Source organism: Echiichthys vipera, assembly GCF_963691815.1.
Source record: "Echiichthys vipera genome assembly, chromosome: 17".
Lineage (NCBI taxonomy): Eukaryota > Metazoa > Chordata > Actinopteri > Perciformes > Trachinidae > Echiichthys > Echiichthys vipera.
In genome coordinates, this window is record NC_139842.1 from 19144709 (window position 1) to 19167191 (window position 22483).

General features: G+C 40.6%; 1 protein-coding gene across 1 annotated transcript; it reads left to right on the forward strand.

The window, feature by feature from the left end:
• Nucleotides 1-44: 44 nt before the first annotated feature.
• Nucleotides 45-20517, forward strand: LOC310960228 (1-phosphatidylinositol 4,5-bisphosphate phosphodiesterase delta-3-A-like). Its single transcript, XM_083931857.1, has 15 exons — nucleotides 45-232; nucleotides 9620-9787; nucleotides 12444-12672; nucleotides 13854-13983; nucleotides 14523-14748; nucleotides 15655-15856; nucleotides 15955-16099; nucleotides 16369-16521; nucleotides 16602-16745; nucleotides 16847-16997; nucleotides 17149-17265; nucleotides 17508-17686; nucleotides 18084-18219; nucleotides 18862-19011; nucleotides 19097-20517. The coding sequence occupies exons 1-15, from the start codon at nucleotides 142-144 to the stop codon at nucleotides 19237-19239; spliced, it is 2364 nt and encodes a 787-aa protein (XP_083787983.1). The 5' UTR covers nucleotides 45-141; the 3' UTR covers nucleotides 19240-20517.
• Nucleotides 20518-22483: the final 1966 nt, after the last annotated feature.

Here is a 22483-nt window from a genome sequence, read left to right on the forward strand (position 1 = left end):
GGCTTTCTGGGACAGCACAAATCTGCGCTTGCTGGAAGACGTTGGCAACATCCTGCACTTGCTAATTCTCAGAGTTTACGGACAAGCCGCGAGGTTTTAAAGCTGTAGCCCGCTGCGATTGTTTTCGCCGGAGTTGTAATTATGTTAGGCAGCGGCAAGTCAGCAGCCACCAGTCCCAGAGAGCAGAGGAGCAAAGGGGCAGAGAAAACGATGGACCCCATCAGGAGGCTCGGTAAGGAAGCACGCAAACTTTGAAACTCCTCTGTTTACGTATCTGCTCCAGCCTGAGATGAAAACACCGTGATGTTGGTGTTAATACTTAAAAGTGTGCAGACCTTTAGAGTTTAGAGTCACCTCAACTATCCCCGTTACAGTCTGGATATGAACTTGTCTCACTGTACAGTTATCTCAGCAGGAAGCTCTGACATGGTATTGTATATATGTTGTGTTACCAATGCAATTACTATAATTGTTGTTTAAGTATTGCATCATTTTTAGTTTCATGTGCTTTCCTTGCAGCAACTGACTACAACTGAGGTTTATTTTTCTGAATTTAAACATTTGTTTGCTCATTCTGCACTGTACTCTGGCCATGTGCTTCTGACCGGTGGTGGTTGCTCTCCAAATAAATCAATAAATCAATAAGAATCAAGTGATAGAGTTGATTTTATTAAAGAAAACAGTATAAGAAAGCTGCCTATTCTATTTAAAATCACATAATGTCTGTGTGTGTGTGTGTGTGCGCGCGCGCGTGCGTGCGTGTGCGTCTGTGTGCGTGCGTGTGCGTGTGTAGTTGAAGTGATCATGTGTTTATGAAGAGCTGAACTCGCTCACTAGCCCACTGGTGTGATTCAGGCTCCGCACCCCAAACCCATCCCAGTTCACAGTCACACCTCGCCCCGAAATAGACACCTGCTGAGCAGCAACAGAGCACCTGTCAGAACCTCTGCTAAGACACTGAATGTTTTTGAAATCTGGACCACTGTTTCAACTATTCACACTATACAAAAACTGTGCCTGTAGCCATTAATAGTGTTAAAAGCATATCTTTTTTCAATGTGTTTGGCAGGTTTACAATATCAAGTTCACAGCATGACACCATTAAGTTGTTCATATACTGAGATAAGGTTGTCACGATACCTTAATGTTAAGCTTCCATATACTACTAATACAGAATAGGATCATATTTTTTTAACTTTATTGTGTTTTATTGGTAAATTATGGATTGATTCATTGTACTGTAAAATGTCCCAAATACAGTTTTTAATATAAGGTTGTCAAAAGTATTGATATTTTACCATGTTTTTATAATGATCTCCGTTAATTATGCATTTGTTAATATCGAATGTATCAAAGCTTTATAAAAAAATAGATCTATAATCAGATATTTAATCAAACAATCACATTATTACAAATGTGTTGTGACGGTTTCTGTAGCAGCAGTGTTACTGATTAAAAATAATAAACGTGTCCTATTTTGTGTGACTTTTTCACATTTTGCTGTGGTATCGGTTAAAATTGTGGTTTCGTCACAACCTTAGTATGCAGTATCCCCCCCACCCACACACACGCACACAAAGTTTGTAATAAAAATACAACAATAATCACTTTTAATAATCAAAAGTAACTTCACCGATTACATATCTCTGTTCTGTAACATATCACCAGTGATTCATTTGGCGTTCAGATCACTGAAATCCTGCTCCAAACGTTTAACTCTCGGAACATTTAATTCCTGTGGCATTGACACAGAAGACCCTGTTGAAACTCTGACACTATGCAGACACTTGTTTAAGCATTACCGATGTTTGAGTTATGAAATAGTATCTCTGTGCCTGAAAATGTAATACGCACAACTCTATATTTGAGCGTCACGCTAATTCTAAATAATGAAGCCAGTGAGGGTCACCCATCCACCCATCCACCCCGACCCTGACCCCCTCTCTGCCATGTGTCGTCATAAATCAGTCAGGTGGCCTTCAACCCACCATGTCTTAGTAGGTCTTTATTCCTTACTTACTTAAGAAACCACACACTGTCATTTACAAGAGTGGAATGAAGTGAGATCAGAGGTTTTGTGTCATGTGGTGTCACAGGACCACTTGTTTGTTCAAAGATTTCTCAATAGCTCAAAGCCTTTTCCTACAGATAACGTTTCTTGTGAACCTGAGGTTTGTTATTTTTGAGATAATCTATGTTTGAATCAGACAAGTGCACACACGGATAAATATATTCGCTGCCACAGACGTCTCCTGAGGGGGCTCGTGGATTTGGTTTCAGAGAGACTCTGAAGTCTTTGGCAGTGCTGTTAAATCTGGAACTCTGTGGCTCTGTCATAGTGAAACACAGATATTAGTTGATTGTGAAAACAGACAGGATTTACACAAACAAAATCCATAACCTCATAGCTTTGGGCTTTCAATGCACCAGATTAGAATGATGTGTTTACATTTTCAAACAATACTAAGAAAGAAAAAACAACAAAGATAACAAAGAAAAGCAACTCCACCTTTAAGCACTAATGGCTTTTCCTATTTTCATTATTAAATTGCTTATAATGATGTAATGTTTTAGAAGTGCGCACAATGTAGTGAATAAATTCATAATTCTCGTTCTTTTGCCTTCTTGTTGGTATTTTTCTTACTCAGTTACACAGATATTATGATGCATCATACTGTAGATGATTGTCTTGCAATGTATGTATCGTAGAATGACTGTACCGTGGGCAACATATCGTAATAGTATTGTATCTTGAGTTGCTCTGTGATTCCCAACTCTCCACAGAATTACAGACCGTCATGACTAAATTCATAAAACATTGACAAAACATGTACTGTGTAATAATAATTCTGAAGGAATCTTAATGAATGCTATTAAATCATCCGTCTTGCCTTCTTATGCAGGCTTTTGAATCCAAAGTAGCCAAATCAAACGTATCAAATGAATTGTTTTTGATAATCTGCAAATTTGAATTATTATGATTTAAAACATCCAAAAGAAAACGTTACTCACTTTTCACTGTGGTTCTCTGGTTTCCTGCTGATTTTTGATTCATCTGCCAATCACAGAATTCACAGCAACTAAAGATCTTTGGCTTCCAGATAAGTGAGACGCAAGCCATGAGTCAGAACCATATCTTTGTTTAACATGTATCTTCTTAATATATGTTTTGACAATCCAGATATAATAGTAAAGTTTTGATAGCTCATTAGAATCAATATCTCATCTCCACCAACGCTGTGTTTATGGACCTTTCACTGTGTAGTTATATACTGCTTATTAATGAGTAAATTAATACATTTATGATAAAAGATAAAGAGAATGTGAAAACTGAGTAATGCTTATTTTCATTGCTTTCATGTTCAACTGTGCACTGTCCAAAAACAAAAACCATTGGCAGTCATTTCAAAATAACACTCCCTTTTCTGGGGAATCTGTTCTCGGATCAGCGGATGCTGCTGAGTCACAACTCCAAAATACAGTCATTTTTTTGTCAAGCTTTCCTCAGATCATCTTTTAACATGTGGGGTCATATTTAAACAATCTGTGGGGCATATCTGAAGTGCATTTAGGGCGTCCAACACTTTTGCCTGTTCAACAATGCATATTCTGGGTGCAAAGTCAGGCTAAAATGAGTTGTGTTAAGTCTCCTAATTAGTCATGGGTGTGTTTTGGTTGTAACATAAATGAAACCAATAAGAGTGTCCCATTCCATTTAAAAGCCAGGTGCGTCTGCAGCAGTCGCATTGCTTTTAAACAGCAGGTTTGGGAAATTGGAGAAGCGAGCGGTTTTCTTCCGAGGAACCGGATCCGCTCATGTGTGAAGCTACGGCTAGCTCACAGTCTCACAATCTTCTGTCACATCATTAACTCCATTTGACCGAATATGAGCACATGGACTTGGACTCTGCAGAAAATATCTTGGGACATTTAAGCAGCAAAATTAAAAAACGTAGTTTCAAACTTGACAGAGGAAACAGAACTAAACTTTCAGCTTCTGGAGTAATGGTTGATGTTACTGTTCCTCGTGTGTAAATGCATAAAGCAGAGCAGCAACTCGGCTCTGTCCACATTTTAGAGAATGTGATTCATATTTCCCTCATTAATCATGTTTTTCACCCATCCGCTATTAATTTGAATGTTTATTCTTTATGACTGATCCGTGGATGAACCATGGAGCCGTGGATTTAACTGCATTCTGAGACTTTAGATCAGGTTTTAGTTGGTCAACGATGCAATCGCTTTCTACGACCACAAGACAGCAATGTGCCAATAAAGACCTGACCACACCTCATTTTAGGACCAACACATCCATAGGCGCACAGATGGACGCAAGTACAACGTGAGCGTGAAAATGAAAACTGTGTCAGTCTGAAACTAGCAATGACAGTTGCGCTCTGCTCTGTACCCCTTGCGTCATGTGCAAGATACCGCTCTTGATACCATATTTTCATTAAAGGCTGGGCTACAAGATGCCCTACTTGCTGCCTGACGCATCTTGTGGGAACAGCTGTGGGACTGAATTAAAAAAATTAATTGACCTGTCATTTGTATCACATCACCAACACCCTAACTTTTCTATCTTTATGCAAGTGTAGAAGCCTTGCTAGCTGGCTCTGGTGACAGTTGCTAATGCTGAGAGAAATGTGAACCGTGTCCTAGGAGGAGCTGGTATGTGGGCCTGAGTGAAGAGGACTCATGCAGACACAATCTATTACCGACCAGTTGATATGGTTATTTTCTTTCTGATCCTCCTCTCAGTTTGAAGGCAGCTCCTGCTGCTCACAGTGTGGAAACGCCTTCAGATAAATATTCCTTATGGGGTTGAGTTTGAATGTTTATTGGTTTCTCACAGCTGATCCAGCAGAACTTCTTTACTCGTTTAGCCAATTGTTCTCACATGGAGCTGTTAGTAATTCAACATGTTGTGTAACAAGTTTTTAGCCTTCTGTTGGTCGTCTGGTCCACCATTTCGGTTAAGTCTATTTGATAAAATGCCAGGAAATTGGTGGTCCCCAGGGGAAAAATCCTCGACAGCAGGTCAAAGTTTTCACTCATCCTTTGAACTACATCAATATAAACCAGAATGGATTGGCTCCAATGTTTGGGCAGTTACTAGATCATATCCACCAAACACCAGCACTGACCTTCTATGCAAGTGCCAACTTGCAAACGGTTATTTGAACTAATAAGTTATAAGCTTATAACTAACAAGATGTAACCCTTATCCTCACTCGACCCAACCTTCATATCTAATTGTTAACTTGTAATATTGACGCTTGCGTAGATACTGCTTGCCTACGCCAGATTTGTTCTGTCACTCATTCAGCGGGAGGCAGTTTTGCCCCCAATCATGGTTCCCGGATGATGGAGGTAAAATGTCTCAAACTGTTTGAAAGATGTTAAACGTCCTGAAATTTTTGTACACATTCATGTCCCTGATTAATTGTAATCACTTTGGAGGTACTTTTCTTTCCTCAACGTCATCATTAGAGTGAAAATTGGAATTTGATCAATGCTTTGGGCTATGACCCTAAGAATAGCCTTACTGCAAAACTAATGCTTACCCATCAGCATCAGCTGTACTGTGATTGCAATATTGTATATCAATCAATTGTATGGACGGAGATTGCATATTGAGATTGTATGATCAATTTTAGACCTGGGATACATCGGCATGTTAGCATTTTGCTCAAATCATGGTCAAACATTAATCTAACATTTCATCTAGCATCATCATCCTCAGGTAAAATGGTTTGTTTTGTTTATGAGCAAATACTTTTGAAACAAATGACATTCTCACCTCAGCTGTGCTATGTCTTTAGTGCAACTTACGAAATGTTAGCATGCTCTTGCGCTTATCTGAGATGGTAAACATGCCAAACATTACAGGTTAGCGTGTTGACACTAGCATTTAACTCAAAGCACTCCTGTGTTTGGTTGCCAGATGGTATGGTTGGGAAGTCTTTCTACCTTTCTTTAGTCTCAAATGTTGTTGATTCTGCTGCTTTAGTAATTTATGTGTTGTGCTTAAATGAGTACATTAAAATACATCCGCGTGGTTGCTAGCCAGTCGGCATGCAGGGCTTTGACCATCTGATTAAGTGGATGTCAACCAGATTTTCTGCAGGAGAGGATGAAAAGAAAACATGATTCAGCTCTTTTTAAAGATTCATGCCCATCCCTGTCTTTTCTAAAGAGGCTTTATGTGAATGTGAAACTGTGGTTTGGCCAACACTTTCTGGCTTGTGCTAACTTGTTCTGCTGTGGCCAGATATTAAAATGATGCCGGTAGGAAAGCAAGAATGTGGATTTGGCTGGAGAGGCATTAATAAAAGGTGAAGCAGTGGGCTGAGAGGCAGTTTAGGCTGTTTGGGCAGCTTAGCGTGGTCAATGACCTGCAGTTAATAAGGCCCATGTGCTCTGCTTGTGGGAATGCTTTGCATGTGGTGACAGCTTGGAAAAAACAGGGTTGTTATGGATGGAGGGCTGGTAGGGGGATGTCTTTGTGTTCGACCCTGATGGGGAGAGATCCTCGGCTGCACACAGTTTATTTGTAGCCGGGGGAAGGGAGCTGAGCCAGTTTCTGTTGTGCTGTATACTTTGGGGGCCCTCTGAGGAACTTTGTCAGCCATTTGGCACAGACAACATGAGGATTGTGATTTAGGGGAAAGTTAAAGAAACTATGCCAACAGAAGATCCTGAAGAGTAATTTGACAAGAGTGAGAGTTTGCTTAGACTTTCTCTTTGAAAAGTCCTGAAAGTGAAAAATGCTCTGTGAGAGCCCCCATTCATCCATGCAAAAGAAGCACTGAGGCATAGCTGAATGTGCTTAATTAACACATGTACTGTACTGTAAAGCTGCAGTTACATGTAAGTTACAAAGCAGTTCGATCTAACCAGGTTAATAACTGAATTGTCATTTTATGTTTTTACCTTCAAACCAGTTTTGAGCGTGAATATCTGAACATTTTCATACTGGTTATTTAAGAGTATCCGTCTCTTAGAGAAATAAGTCACCTTAGTCACCCCCTCCCTCTTGATAAATGTGACAAATAATGGTAAAAAAAAACATGACCAACATGAGTCAGTAAATTTTTCCCAAAAAATAATCTATATATACACAGTACAACATCTAAATAATAGATATGATTAAACAAAATGGGAAACAGCTACTTCATTCCATATGTAATTTGGACAACACTCCCTACCACTACGAAATAAATGACTGTCGAAATACTCACAAGAAGTTGACTGAATTCTGTGTAATTTTCCATTTGACTCATGCAAAAATGTCCACTCCACAGTATTGGATTGCACCCTGAGTAGTCAGAGGGTCTGTCATGTTTGAACTCTTGTGTAAACAATCCTTGAATGTCCTTTCAACCCTGCAGTCCAAAATCATCCTTAGCTTTAGACCAGAGCTGCAGCTAACTATTTCTTATTCTGGTCTTTCGCAATTATTTTGCATTGTTGGGTCTATGTAAATCATAAATTAGTCATAGACTGTGGTCTATACCTAGTTTGTAAAGTGTCCTGAGATAACTTTTGTTATGACATAACCGTCTAAATATCCCTTACACTCCCTGCTTTCACCTTTTATTTTCTCCCATACCATGCCCTGATCCTTTCAGTGCTGACAACAAATAATAAGAATACATGCCTCCGTCCTGAAGCTCTGCATTTCTTTTAGCTTCTTGATTAAATTTCCATATAATGGAAAACTGCTATGAACAGTACAGCCGGGCGAAGACTGTCTGTTGGCCTGCTACTGCCCCAAGAGAGACACAAATCTACAAGTTATCATGGCTGATTCCCATCTCAGCATTCAATTTATCTCAGCTTTATTCTGAAAGTGCTTTGTTCGCTTTGATAAAGTCTAGACGAAAAAGAAAACACACAGAGTTAACGTTACTTATTAAAACATCAAGAAACTTTTCAAGACGATCCATCACAGCTTCACTCAGCTGCGCCGAAACCTTCAGCACAGGTCATTTCCTCTGGGGTTTGTTTATGAAACACTGCCCTGGGGTTTAGAGTACAAGCAGAAAAGTGTTGACTGTAGATGTGAAGTCGGCTTGACAAATACAGTCAAAATATTGCAGTTGCATCAGAGCTCTTTAAAAATACAGAACTTATCAAATCCAGGTTGGTAAAGTGGCACTAGAGAGCGCAGATGTGTCACTCCCTGACCTCTGATGTTGTTCACCTGGCACACAATTTGGTTTATTACCAAATACCTGCATCACTAATGGTATTTGCATCAGCTGCACTTTGTGTTGAGTGCTAGTTAGCAAATGTTAGCATGCTAACACTGTAAATGAGACTGATGAACATAATACCTGCTAAATATCAGCATGCTACCATTGTCATTGTGAGCCTGTTAGCATGCTGTCGTGAGTATTTAGCTGAAAGCACCGCTGGGAACAAAGTAGCTATCATGGGTTTAATCCTTATACGCACAGGATTAGTACTACTTGGGACTGTCCAGTCAGTTGTAATAAGTGTCATGTAAAATATGCCGTATTTTGGTCATATTTTTTTCTTTGTGCCTTTTTTCTGCCTCTCTCACAGTCTAGAATCATGGAGGCGGCGTTGGCAGGTAGTAGTCTAGATAGTAACCCAAGATTTGCTAAAGTTTCACATGATGGTTAATTTTAGGCATTGAATGGCTCGATTGTAGTATAAGTGATCAGGAAGCTAGTCTCACAAGATCCTAGGGTTACAATATAGACATAACTGCATTGGCAATTACACATGAAACTGTTTTATATATAGTATTTTAGGTGCAAACTCAGGAGGCTAATCTCACAGCAGTTACATGTTAAATCCCTTTTTTTCCTCTGAGCAGCAATAACTCTTGTAAGTCATCCAAGAAGTAAATGTTATGCAGTGCTTGAAATCAGATCTAGGGGTAATGTTAGTAAATTTGAGGAAATACAGACTTTGCTTATTCCGTGCAAATGCGACATATCAGGGGATCATTTTTAAATCACATGAGGTTCCCTGGTAGTACTATTTCTGTGTGAACAGGGCTTTATTCTTGTTAACAGACAGCACAAATAACAATCATGATATCATGACTATCGTCTCCTGGTATAGGAACCTCTCATTCAGACACAGGAACAAGCTGACCCTGCTGGTTAACCAGGCCAGCAAGATCATCTGAGATAAAAAGAAAAAAAATTACAACTCCAGATCCTATACAGCAGGTCCATAACAAAAAAAACAACAACCCAGGTCTATAATGAGCCCACCCGCCCCCTTCATTCATCATTCCAGCTGTTGCCGTCTGACAGGAGGCTCAAGGTCCCTCTAGCCAGAAGAAATGGCTACAAAAACCCATTTGTGCCCTCAGCTGTGAATATTCTAAACAGAGACATAATAAAATGGCTGCATCCCCATAATAGTCCAGGAGCACGGTGCTAAGAATGTTTTTACAATGTTGGTACGTTTTCAGAAACTTTATTGTACATTAAGCATGCAGTCATCACAATAAACAGCCGAAAACTAAGACAAACTCTGGCCTACTTGCTGATGACACAATGTCAGACTGAATCACAGTTTATTTTTACATTAACTTCCTCTTTGGTTTTGTGTGTCTGTGCGCGTGCTCCAGGGCTGCTGGACAATGAGGACATACGTGTGATGATGAAGGGCTGCAGCATGGTGAAAGTTCGCTCTTCGAGGTGGCAGAAGAGCCGAAACCTGCGGCTGCTGGATGACGGCCTCACCGTGTGGTGTGAATCCACCAAGAGCTCCCGCAAAGCCAAAGCCCAGCAGACATGTGAGTATTGCTGAAACTTGGCTTTATGAGCGGGTAGTGCAGACAGGTGACGGGGATCAGGTGTATGTGTGCGGGGTCTGGCTTGAGCAGAGCAATCACCAGGATGGAGGATTTGAGGTGGAAAAGAGGAGAGTTAGTTATAAGAAGTGAGGAGGAAAAGGAGCTCTGAAAGTGAGAGCGCTCATGAATAGAAATCGGTCTTGAGAGGGGAAACTTAAGCGATATCAGATTAGAGGAAAAGGGCTTTGCCTGGAAGGAAACTTATCTACAGGGGGAGTAATGTAGAGACCAGCAGGCCTTTGACCATTGTGTTGAGCTGTTTTGTCTCGGCTCTATCTCATGCCCTCTCCTCTGGGGGTTGTTTGTTTCCATGGTGAGTGAGGCGCTAATCATGGGCTTTGCAGTCTGGCTTATCCATAATCATGTGTAATTTATGTGCTGATTCATAAACGCGGACTTGTGAAGAGTCAGGTACGGTATGCTTGCTCACTTCAGCAGGGCGTTTATTATCAGCCACGACAGCGAGGCTCTATTGTTTGACACCTACTGTAGCAGGTTATAAGTATTTTGTTAGGTGTTTATATGTCTGTTTGAGGCTAGATTTTGTCACCACAAAGAGTAGTATAGAGTCACAACCGTGCAAGATGCAGTCATGACACTTTACAGGTGTGTAGTTAGATCGTAATCAAGTCTGAGTTCCACTTTACGCCCCAATTTGGTGTGGCGGCATGGTGTAAATTTGCTTTTCATTTCACTTTTTGGGAGCTAAATCTGCTCTTGGAATGAAAGTTTACTACAAGGGGGGGTTGAGGGATGAATCTCTCTGAATTGCTTCACCTTTAGCTCTCCCACCTCTCTTCTGTTTGTGCACTCCGTCCTGATGTTGGAATGCAGTTTAATGCTAACCCTCTGCTAGCCTTACAGAGAGAGTGGGATGGTGGGCAGGTTTTGTGGGTCAGCGAGGTGGTGAAGGCCGTCTTTATTGTGCTGCAGCAGCTCCACAAATAGACCCAAAGTGGTCAAGTTGCAGCGTGCAACACTTCTTACAATGATGACAACAAGTGTAAGGACAGGTTGGCTACTTCAGTGGACTGATACTGATAATGCCGCACTGCTGGAGGGGACCGCACAGTATCTGTCCATGTTGAAGTGTTTTGTTTATGTGAATCTGGAAGGATTGGCTTGGTTCCTCTTTTCCGAGCTCCAGACAGACGGTTTAGTGTGATCTGGCGCCTCTAGTTCAGTGCTGCTAAAAAGCAATTAGAAAAAAATACAACACTCAACCCTTCTGCTGTTCCTTTCTAAACCACACACACACACACACACACACACACACACACACACACACACACACACACACACACACATACACACACACACACACACACACACACACACACACACACACACACACATGCTGCACACACACATTGATGTCACTTTTACCATGTCTCTGGGATAGCAACAAAGGAGGAATGTGGAGTAATTTTGAAGAGGTGGACAGCAGAGGCTTCATGACCTCCAGCAAGAGAATGAGGCCATTGTCAGGGCAGACACTGTTTGTTACCCAACTGAATGATCACCACACAGCAGGCATCCCAGTGCAGGAAAAGACGAGCTCCTGTGCTAAGTAAAGTTGTTGCGTTAGGATTATCTAGTAGCCTGTGTGTGTGTGTGTGTGTGTGTGTGTGTGTGTGTGTGTGTGTGTGTGTGTGTGTGTGTGTGTGTGTGTGTGTGTGTGTGTGTGTGTGTGTGTGTGTGTGTGTGTGTGTGTGTGTGTGTGTGTGTGTTAGAATGTGTTGCCCAGAATCACAAGGGCTCTGCAAATATGAGATAAACAGAAAGTTGTAAATCATATATCAAATACATTTTTGCTTTCATTCATGTTTGGTAGTTCTTTCCAGGCCACCAGGAAGTGCGCCAGACTTTGAAGCCATTTTGACTTAGTGGCAAAACGGTAGAATTACTTTTCTACCGTTAGACTTTTTCCCATTGACTTACATGGGGACTGACTTACTTACTTTTTTGGCTTCATCCACCACTGAGCAGCTTTTAACGGAATGACGGGGCCCCACCTTGAACACTGTATCCAGTTCTCTTAATACATCTATGGTCCTTCCCCTTCTGCTACGTAGCCAAGATGGCGGCCATTGAGGGTGAGATGTCTCCCATGTACTCATGGTGCACTTAATTTTTCCATTCTTGTAAGTGTGAAGCCACTTCTGCACTCAAAATAGAAAGTATGGATGGAAATGTGCAAATTGAGACACAGCAGTCTACTTGTTAGGATTATCATTGTGAACATGTTAGCATTCACCTAACAGCCTCACAACATGGCTGTTACACTCTTTATCTTGCTTTTGTTTGTATTCCATACACCAACCCTCCAAATAATCCTGTACAGCCATCATGTTGAGATGATAAGAGAGAGCACAAACTGAAGGTGCAGCTTTCACTTGCATGTCAGTTTGTGTGGTTAAAATCACCTGTTAAGAAGTATGTAAAGTGCTATTATATTTTTACAATGCTGTTGCTACAACACTCTGCAGGTTTGACCTTTAGCTGCTTCGCTCCTTGTGTTGTTGTGGCAGAGCTGTATTTACTGAATAACACAAGAACTTCTCCTTTCCCTCTCCCATCTCTCCTCCCCTCCCAGTTGCAGTGACAGAAGTTGAGTGTGTGCGTGAAGGCTGTCAGTCGGAGGCGTTGAGGAGACTCTCCGGGTCGGTGCCGGAGAGTCAGTGCTTCACAGTGGTCTTTAGAGGAGCCAGGAAAAGCCTGGACCTGCTGTGTCCCTGTGAGGATGAAGCCCGGCGCTGGGTGCGAGGACTCCGCACCCTAAAGGAGCACGTGGCCAACATGAGTCAGAAGCAAAAACTGGACCAATATCCTGCCCAATTTTCAATATGCTAAAATAAATATAGCATAGCTGAGGCAGCATTGCTATGGTGACTCTGCTGTCACATGTGCCATCCCACGTCCACAGCATAGCTAAGGTGAACAGTAATGACTAGATTTAAAAAAAAACCTTCTCTAAATATAGTCAGACTTTTTCTGTGAGTTACAATCCCTCTTAGCCAGAAGATAATATGACTGTAGGTATCAGGTAGTGTTTAACATATAAATCATCAGGGCAATTATCTTGTTTATTATTTTTCAACTGTCGACTTCCCAGCAGCCTGGTGCAGTGTCATGTTTACGTGTGGGCTTTCTGTGTTACAGCTTGCACCACTGCCATCACAGGTGACAACCTACTATAATTAGTCTCTAAGTTGCTATCGACTCTTTTATGCAGTTACATCAGATTACATTCATTTGGCAGACGCTGTTTTTTTCCATAGGGTTTTACAATAATTGGCTTTTAGCTAGATGTCAACAGATATTTATTAATACGTGCATCTCTCCCAACACACAACTAAGAGCCTGTTCACTGGTGTTTATAATTCAGTTTACTTATAAGAGATTTTCAGGCAACAGCTGACTTGAGCTAAAAAGTTAAAGGTCCCATATTGCAAAAAGTCAGATTTCCATGTCTATTTTTATTATAAAGCAGGTGGAGGTGCTATATAAATACTGTGAAAATATCAAAACGCTCAATCCACAGAGAAATGCACACAGTCCGTATTCAGAAACTGTACCTTTTAAACAAGCCGTCAGGACGTTTGTGCGGTTGTGATGTCAGAAATAGACTGTATATACTGTAGGAAGAAATTGCTGCTACAGTGCTATTATAGTAATTCCCTGGCTGCAATGAAAGTACAGACACACCAACAGCGCAGATGCAGAAGACGCAGAAAAGCTGACCAATCAGACCAGACTGGGCTTTTTCAGTAGGGGGTCTTAAAGAGACAGGCGCTAAAACAGAGCGTTTCAGACAGAAGGTGAATACAGGTATATTCAGACAGACAGTATGAGAAAAATCATGTGTCTTATGAACATTAAAGCATGCAAACCTGTTCCGGTAGAAACTCAAAATACAAGTATGAAACTGAAAATTAGCATATGTCCCCCTTTAATAATCAACATTAGTCTGTAAGTTTTATTTTTATGCCTTAACCCTTTACACTTGGATCCGAGGCTACCTGAGGCGAGCCGACCAGAACCAGGATGGCAAGATGAGCTACGATGAGGTCAAACGTCTGCTCCAGATGATCAACATCGACCTGAGTGAGCAGTATGCCCGCTGTTTATTTAAGGTCAGGATCATCTTGTGTGCATTGTGTGAGTTTTTGATCTGAATACTATAAGCGTTAAATGTAAGAAGAGAGGGAATAACTGCGCAGAGATGTAGAGTTGGTGATATTTTCGCTAGTGTCTGTTTACTGTGACAGCCTGGAATCTAAAGTCTGTGTTCAATTACCAAGCCAGCAGCAAGCCAAACACTGTCTTTATCCCCTCCATCTTGTCTTCCCAACAACAAATCAAGAGGCAGTTATTTCTTTACTGCGGGGCATTACTGCTTGCTATGTCCCTCAGCTCCCGTTGTAGCTGAATTGTTGGTTTTTATGCTCCTTCCTGATGCAATTTCCAATAGTGACCCTCCTCAGAGAGCTGTATTTTTAATGTAAGTAAATGCAGTACACAGTTGGATTGAGTTATTATGGATATGCTTTCCCCACAGGATATCTGAAGCTCTCCCAAAATCAAAGCATGCTGATTTGATATGTGTGTCTGTGTGTGTTTGTCTTGTTTTTTGGTTGTTTTTTTTAACTCCTCCCTGTCCCTTGTATCCCAGAGGTGTGACCGGTCCGGCGATGGTCGTCTGGATCATATAGAGATTGAGGAGTTCTGCAGGGAGCTGCTGCGTCGGCCCGAGCTGGACGCCGTGTTCAGACACTATTCAAGTAACGGTTGTGTACTCGCCACCGCTGAGCTACGCGACTTCCTGGGAGACCAAGGAGAAGACGCCTCGTTGAGCCACGCTCAGAGCCTCATTCTCACCTATGAGCTCAATGAATGGGGTAGGTCCTAAAAGCAGTCATTAAAGGCTCTGCAGGAAGAACCCACAACATTTTCATATAAACACTATGACAGAAAAGTGATTTTGCTTTTATCTCTGAAGGCATTTTATATACTAAACACTGAGGCGAAACCCTCCGCTGCACAGGAATGGGGTGCACTTTATGTTTCCAGCTGTGAGAGCGGTTTGTTTTAAGGAAGACCTGAGTAGTTAATATAGGAATAACAGCTGTTATGACTGAAGTGAACAATAACTTTATTTAACAGTATTTCCACGGAAAAAAGGTGTCTGAGTATTGAGTTTAATGGAGGAAAAAAGGCACGTTCACTGAGAGACAAAAAGCATTAAAAGGATTTATTCATGAATAAAAAAGAAAATAATAAAAAATGTTCACAAGGTCAATGATTTGTAGTGTTGACCTGAGCAATGGTGCGTTTTGTTTCGGGTAAATGTAACTTTTTTTTGGAAGTGGGGGTTATTTGATGTCTCAAAAATGACATAGTCTCATTTCAACGTTAAGACATAACTTTAATGGGAAGGATGAATATTAGATAACTATCTAAGAGAGAGTCTGTGAATTATAAATGATTCTGTTTATTAAGAATAGTTCCAGAAATGAAGGAGTCGATAGGGTGCAATGATTTCAACACTGTTTGGCTGCCAAGTGAAGTGCAGGGCAGACACATCACAACAACCACAGCTTAACATGAGTGATGTCAAAATAAATAACAAAAGAAGTCAAATGTTTTCTTCCTAGACTGTGTAGCTCAATCCGTGTGAGAGAAAAGAGGCTGTGATGAAGTCTTCCCTTGTCCCGGCTTGTCTTCTTTGTACCTGATGCATGTTGATTAAAGCCTGTAGTTAAACTCTCTATTAAAAGGTACTTTTTTTTTTACATTTATTACAGCTCAGAAGAACCAATTCATGACCCAGAATGGTTTCACCATGTACATGCTGTCCCGGGAGAATGACGTGGTGAACCCTGAGCATGCCAGAGTCTACCAGGACATGAGCCGCCCTTTGGCCCACTACTTCATCTCCTCTTCGCACAACACTTACCTTACCAAGGACCAAGTCACCAGCTCCAGCAGCACTGAGACATACATCAAGTATTAAAACATAAAACATATTTTATCATGATCTATTTCGATGTTCTTGTAGGCTTTGAATGATTTGTTGAGATTAAGTCTGTGTCTTTCACTGTCAGGGCTCTGAATCAGGGTTGTCGCTGTGTGGAGCTGGACTGCTGGGATGGAGATAAAGGTGAACCTGTCATCTACCACGGCCACACTCTCACCTCCAAAGTGCCTTTCAAGGAGGTCATTGAAACTATCGCGCAGTATGCCTTCAAGGTAAGAAGACTGGATTTAAATGGTGTGAATCCTCAGCTATGACGCCGTGCTTACTGCTTCTTGTTACTGCTAATATAATAAGCGAGTAGTCAGTCAGACTTCTCGCTTTCACAGCTAACTGTGCTTCTTGTGGTTGTATACTTGGCTCTGAGGCCACCCTGTGGTATTTTGGTTTTGACATACTATATCATAACAGCGGTAGGTCCTGCATTGCCGGGATGTGATCTAATTGCATTTCAATGGCTTGGTATGCATGCTTATTGCTGCAGGCCTCCCCATATCCTATAATCCTGTCCTTGGAGAACCACTGTTCTGTGGAGCAGCAGGCCGTCATGGCCAAAGACCTCCGCACCATCCTGGGCAGCAAACTGCTCACCAAGCCGCTCAGTACCCAGCCGCTGAAGGATCTGCCTTCTCCTGAGGTACAACACACACTTTTTCAAAGACCTCTGGCTGTCTGGTTTCCAGATGAAGTCATTTGTTCCATTGACCTTCGTTGCAGGAGCTGAAGGGGCGTATTCTGGTAAAAGGGAAGAAGCATACTCCTCACTTGGGCCAGCTGGGAAAGAATGGCAGCAGTGCCAGCTTCTCCTCGAGCTCAGAAGATGAACTAGCAAGCAGCAATAAGAACAAGGATCCTGCAAAGGTCAGTTCAGGAAGACTTGTCATTTAGCATGAGAAGCTGTTGAAGTGAACTTTTTAGATAATCGCCCGGTTTTGTTTTATGTTTGCGTGTGCCCTTCTCAGGTCTGTGCTAAACTGAGCTCAGAGCTATCAGAGCTGGTGGTGTACTGCAGGAGTGTCCCCTTCCGTGGCTTTGAAAATGCACCTGAAAAACTTCCAAATGAAATGTCCTCCTTCTCTGAAAGTGATGCTCTCAGGCTCATCAAAGACTCAGGTACAGAAGTGGAAATAATTGCATCCTGACATTACAGAGAGAAAGTCAAAAATAATTTTCTTTACTGCTTTACTGCAGCTGATTTCTACACAAAATACAATCATCCTCCAGTGTACGGAATGTGGATTTTTTTTCTTCTTTTCATTTGCAGGAAAGCTTTTTGTGAGACACAACAGCAGGCAGCTGAGCCGGATCTACCCCTCCGGCCAGCGCCTCCAATCATCCAACTATGATCCTCAGGAAATGTGGAACGGTGGCTGCCAGATGGGTTAGTACTCCAGACTAGAAGCTTGGATGCTGTTCTGATGGCAGCAAATTAAGGCAATTCATTCGGAAAACATTGTGTGGTCAGTAAGTGCCAAAGAAATGTTCTGGTGACTCTAATTTCTGCAAATTGCTGCATCACAACACATTGATGTCACTTGGATTTTTACCGACAATGACAGTGTTTTCTGTGCATGTGCGAATCCGACTTGCCGTGTTACTGACTCCACTCTCTGTGCTGTACAGTGGCTCTGAACTTCCAGACACCCGGGGAGCAAATGGACCTGAACCAGGGCCGCTTCCTCCCTAACGGTCGCTGTGGATACGTTCTCAAACCGAACTTCCTGTGCAGCCCCACTTCCGACTTCAACCCTGAAAACACGGGTGGAGGCCCCGGTCACATTCCCACCCAGTTGACTATACGAGTGAGTGTTAACCTACTGAGAAACAGAGTCACAACAATGTTTGATTGGATGGCTGAATAAGATTTTTGACATACGGCAATAGATTTGTCTTTGTCTATTTAGATCAGTGTTCTCCACACAAAGTCTTTTTTTTATCTACGTTTTTTCTCCATAGTATAATTTTACTTTTGTTATTTCTGCCTACTCTGTACCTATGGCATGTATTGCATGTTTGTTTGTCTGTCAAGAGGTATCCCTCCTCTTTTGCTCTTCCTGAGATGTCTTTCTTTTTTTACCATTAAAGTGTTTTTATTGAAGTTTTCTCTGTTGTATGCTACACAGATTGTGAGCCCCTTCTGGGCTTTACAAATACAATACATTTGATATGATAACTGACTGATTAAGCTTTTCTCTTCAGATAATATCTGCACAGCAGCTGCCAAAAATCAACACAGAGAAGGCGAGCTCCATTGTGGATCCACAAGTGTGGGTGGAAATTCATGGAGTGGCTATAGATAATGCAAGAAACAAAACCCACCGCATTGACAACAATGGTAATCCTGACTCATGATTCACTAAAAAATATTAACAGTATATTGTCAACCTTGGTATTAAACTTTCCTTAGGTTCTGGAAATTAAGCTGATCATCTGGGGTAATTTAAATTAAAGAGATGATTACATTCATGCAGATTTTGAAGTTTTATTGTTCACAAAACCGTGATTTCAATACATTATCTAAACAAAATACTAATCCACTAATCAAACAAACACCAGCTGGATTGATTTGGTGTAAGTAAAAATGGCTGCAAATAAATACAGGTAAACATAACATGCTTCCATTCTCAGGACACATGGCATAGAGGTTAGACGGACAATAAAAGTTGGAAATCTGCTTTTATGTCAACCTCAGACAGTCAGCTAAACTTCCAGAACATATGAAAAGTTCAATCCTTAGCTTATTATTACCTGTATGAATGTTTTATGCACATCTACTGTGGCTGTTATGTTATTCTTTAATGCTGCTTTTTCATTATTATCTTATTTTGTAGTGATGTAAATGCAGGAGGCATAGAAGGCGGCATTAAGCAGCACAGATCTCTGACATGTTTTTTCCTGTCCAACCCCATGGACATTAGTTTGTTTGAAAGGTGCAATGCTGGATGATGTATTTACAGGTCTTGTGCGCCCTCTACAGGTTTCAACCCCCGGTGGGACTGCACTCTGAGCTTCCAGTTGCAAGTCCCTGAACTGGCCCTGGTGCGGTTTGTAGTGGAGGACCACGATCACACGGCCAAAAATGACTTTGTGGGGCAGTTCACTTTACCTTTCATAAGCCTACGAACAGGTGCTCATAAATATCCCCCGTGCATATTTTAAATATCATCACTATGGCATGTTTGTAATGTGCGTAATTAACTCTTCTTTCTCAGGTTATCGACATGTTCATTTATTAAAGGCAGATGGTTCCAGTCTGTCCCCCGGCACACTCTTCATCCATGTCAAAGTGACTCGCAGAGGAGTGCCCATCAAAACTGTCTCCGAGCGTATGGCCATTGCTAAAGGCAAGGCATGACGTGCATCTGAACAAGATGGAAAGCTGCACTTCCTGACAACAAAGGGCTTTGGAAAAAGGAGCTCTCAATGTGAACAGAGAGAGACTGCTGCTGCTGTTACTGCCAGCCGCTCTCCAAATCCAGACCTCAAGTGGTCCAATTTACATGGAGCCGCTTCCCCAGTGCAGGAGGAATTTCATTTATCAGAGATGAAGAAGCACACTGGCTCTTAGCAAATTAATTGCCTGTGGCTGGTTAAGGAATCCATGATACACTGTGGGAGGATTTTGTTTCATGAAATACACCGATATGGGACTCCTAACGAAATTAATTTTAATGTTATTAACTCTCATGTGGAACAGGTTATACCACGATCTGTTGGATAGAGTCAACGTGCTGTGTCATCTTTTTGTATTTTTGATTTTTAGAAATAATTTAACATTTTTACACTAGAAGGAGAGTAGCCTAACAAGAAAGAGCTAGTGGGAATCCACACATGTGATAAAAAAAAAGAATACTGACTGAATCATAGTTTCAACACTTACTGTGATGTAATGCATATGTATTAATGTTTCATATTTGTCACTGGTTGTTTTTTACCATGAAGGTTGAACAAATATTGAAATTGTTTATTCAGTTAGTCTTACCTGATACTCCAGATACTTGGCACTTTTAATTTTGTGACGATATATTTCCACAACTTACAAACTTGAAATATAAACAGTATTAACTTTAACTTAACATTCTTAAAAATGTCAATTGTTGTATTTGTCTCAGCATAATTTCACATGTTAAAATTAGTGTTTGTGTGTTTGACCTCTGGCGATATTTGCTTCTTGCTCTTTTCTGTTAACAACCCTGCATAATTATTTTTATTGACACGTCTTGCTCTTACATTCAGATCTAGCGAACTGTGTTTAAACACTACTTGCAACAATCTAACACAACCACCAATTACTTTATTACTTTTCATACTCTTATGAGCTTCCCTAATAATACATTGGTGCTGTAATTAAAGGTTCTGCTGCACATGGATTACTATAATTACAGTTTAAATGATCAGGATTGGTATCAATAGCATGTAGAAATTAGTGAAGTATGACCTTGCAGTGTTAAAGCCTAAGTATGTTGTGTGAATGGCAGATGGTATTATGTATGCATAAAAGCACTAATAACACAGCGCTGTGTTTTGTTGTTTGTTTGTGTGTGTGTGTACAGGGGTGGGGGTTGCACAGGAATACAGATATGATATGGATGAGTGTCCACTTCACATTTGGTTTGCATTGAACTCTTGTTTACCCTCTGAACAGCTAAACTCCTTGCAAGCTGATAATCTGCAGGATATCCAGAGGGCCAGTGACCTGAATGTGGGCCAAGGGAAACATAATATTTTTTAATAATTCTGATGCCCCTTAAGAATGAAAATGTATATAAATAATTAATATGGTTCCAGATTGTCAGTAACCCATTTCCACAGTGCTGTGGACATGAAGATAACTGATTAAACTGTCCAAACAAAGGCATTTTTCACAACCTGGCAACCCACAGTTGTTCTTATTTAGGTAAATCGATATATTTTATTGTCTTTATGTCCCATGAAATCACAATGAAACTATTAAAAACACATCTTTAAAGGGAATTGTTTCCCCCACATAAATAAAATACATATTGGACTTCTTTCCTGCAGTGCTTTTTATCAAAGTAGAGAGTGGATATGTCTGCCTTCTCTAGATGGTACTCTGTTTGTGGAGCTCAAAGTACCCCCCCCTCACAAAAAAACATATATATATATATATTTGAAAAACTCAACAGCAATGTCTCTTTTCAGAAATCATGACATGTTTATTGAAGATAATCCACAGACTTGGTTGTGAGCAGTTACGTGTAGGAACAATTTTCTTTCTACCGAACTACATCCAAAAACCGTATCACGGTGCACGAGGATTCAGATCCTTTAAGTAAATTACCTCGTAAAAGTACTGCATTTAAAATGCTACTGGAGTAAAAGTACAAAAGTATAAACATCAAAACACTGAACGTACTCATCATGCAAACCAAATAATTTCAGAATATAATATATAAGTATAATAATGATTGATGCATCAATGGGTTTATCCCTTTAATGTTGCAACTGGTAATAGTAGAGCTAATTTGGCTGCCTCACATCCTGCAGGGTAGCTTTAGTTATAGTAATACATCAGAATGTTTGTGTTGCTTCTGCTTTGTATTATTAATCTGAATCTGCAAAGTAACTTGAGTTTTAACTCTCTTTTTAAAGAGTAAAAAGTACAATATTTGTCTCATGTATGGGAGTATCAGTATCAGAATCATCTTTATCTGTTTAAGTATGTAAACAGATAAAATACCAGGAATTTCATATGGTGATTTTGTGTATAGTGGATACAAATATACACATAAAAACACAGAAAGAATACACAGAATTTAACAATAACTAAATAAAAGGAAGACATTAAAAGATTACAGATCTAGAAATATCAAATGGTAGAAGTAAAGTAGAAGTATAAGGTAGCATGAAATGGAAAATATATATATATATATATATCATAAATAAATTGTACAAACTAATACAGGAAAAAAATAAATAAATGAAGAAATAAATTAATTATTGAAAAAATAAATAAATGCATGAAAAAATGGGATCTCCTACCTCATTAACATATGAACACAGAAGTACAGAAATAAACAAATGTAGGTGAACAAATAAATGAAATAGAAATAAATGTTAAGCATTTATTAATAATTGTATGTGTTTATTTATTTATTCCTGTATTTATTTATGCATTTATCTATTTATTGAGACTTAAAGGTTGAATATGGAGAATGAGCAGAACACCGCCATCTAGTGTCAAGATCGTAGTCGCAACAACAGAAAATAACTCCGGGACTCAGGTTGCCAGGTTGGTCAGACCTGGGCGGCTGTGGCTTGGTGGCAGAGTGGGTCGTCCTCTGTTCGAGAGATTGGTGGTACGATCCCCATCTCCCCCCGGTCCACATGTCGAAGTGTCCTTGAGCAAGACACTGAACCCCAAATTGCTCCCCGTGCTGCGCATGGGTGTGTGAATGTGGTGTGAATGGTTAGATCAGATCAGATGGTATTTTTACCATATAAGTACAAGTCCATTTACCTGGCCCTGTAGCCTACAGGAGACCGGAGTCTGTTTGAGCCTGTTTGAACCCACACCCTCCGACAAATGGCAGCATAAAAACAAGTATTGCAGAGGTTTGACTGACAGTTACCGTTAG

What these genes read in the sequence shown, in the direction of transcription:
- LOC310960228 (XM_083931857.1), top strand. Translation starts at nt 142, where the DNA reads ATGTTAGGCAGCGGCAAGTCAGCAGCCACCAGTCCCAGAGAGCAGAGG. An exon ending in AGAACAAGGATCCTGCAAAG is followed by an intron (nt 16,746 to 16,846) that starts GTCAGTTCAGGA and finishes TGCCCTTCTCAG; the next exon opens with GTCTGTGCTAAACTGAGCTC. An exon ending in TTTCATAAGCCTACGAACAG is followed by an intron (nt 19,012 to 19,096) that starts GTGCTCATAAAT and finishes CTTCTTTCTCAG; the next exon opens with GTTATCGACATGTTCATTTA.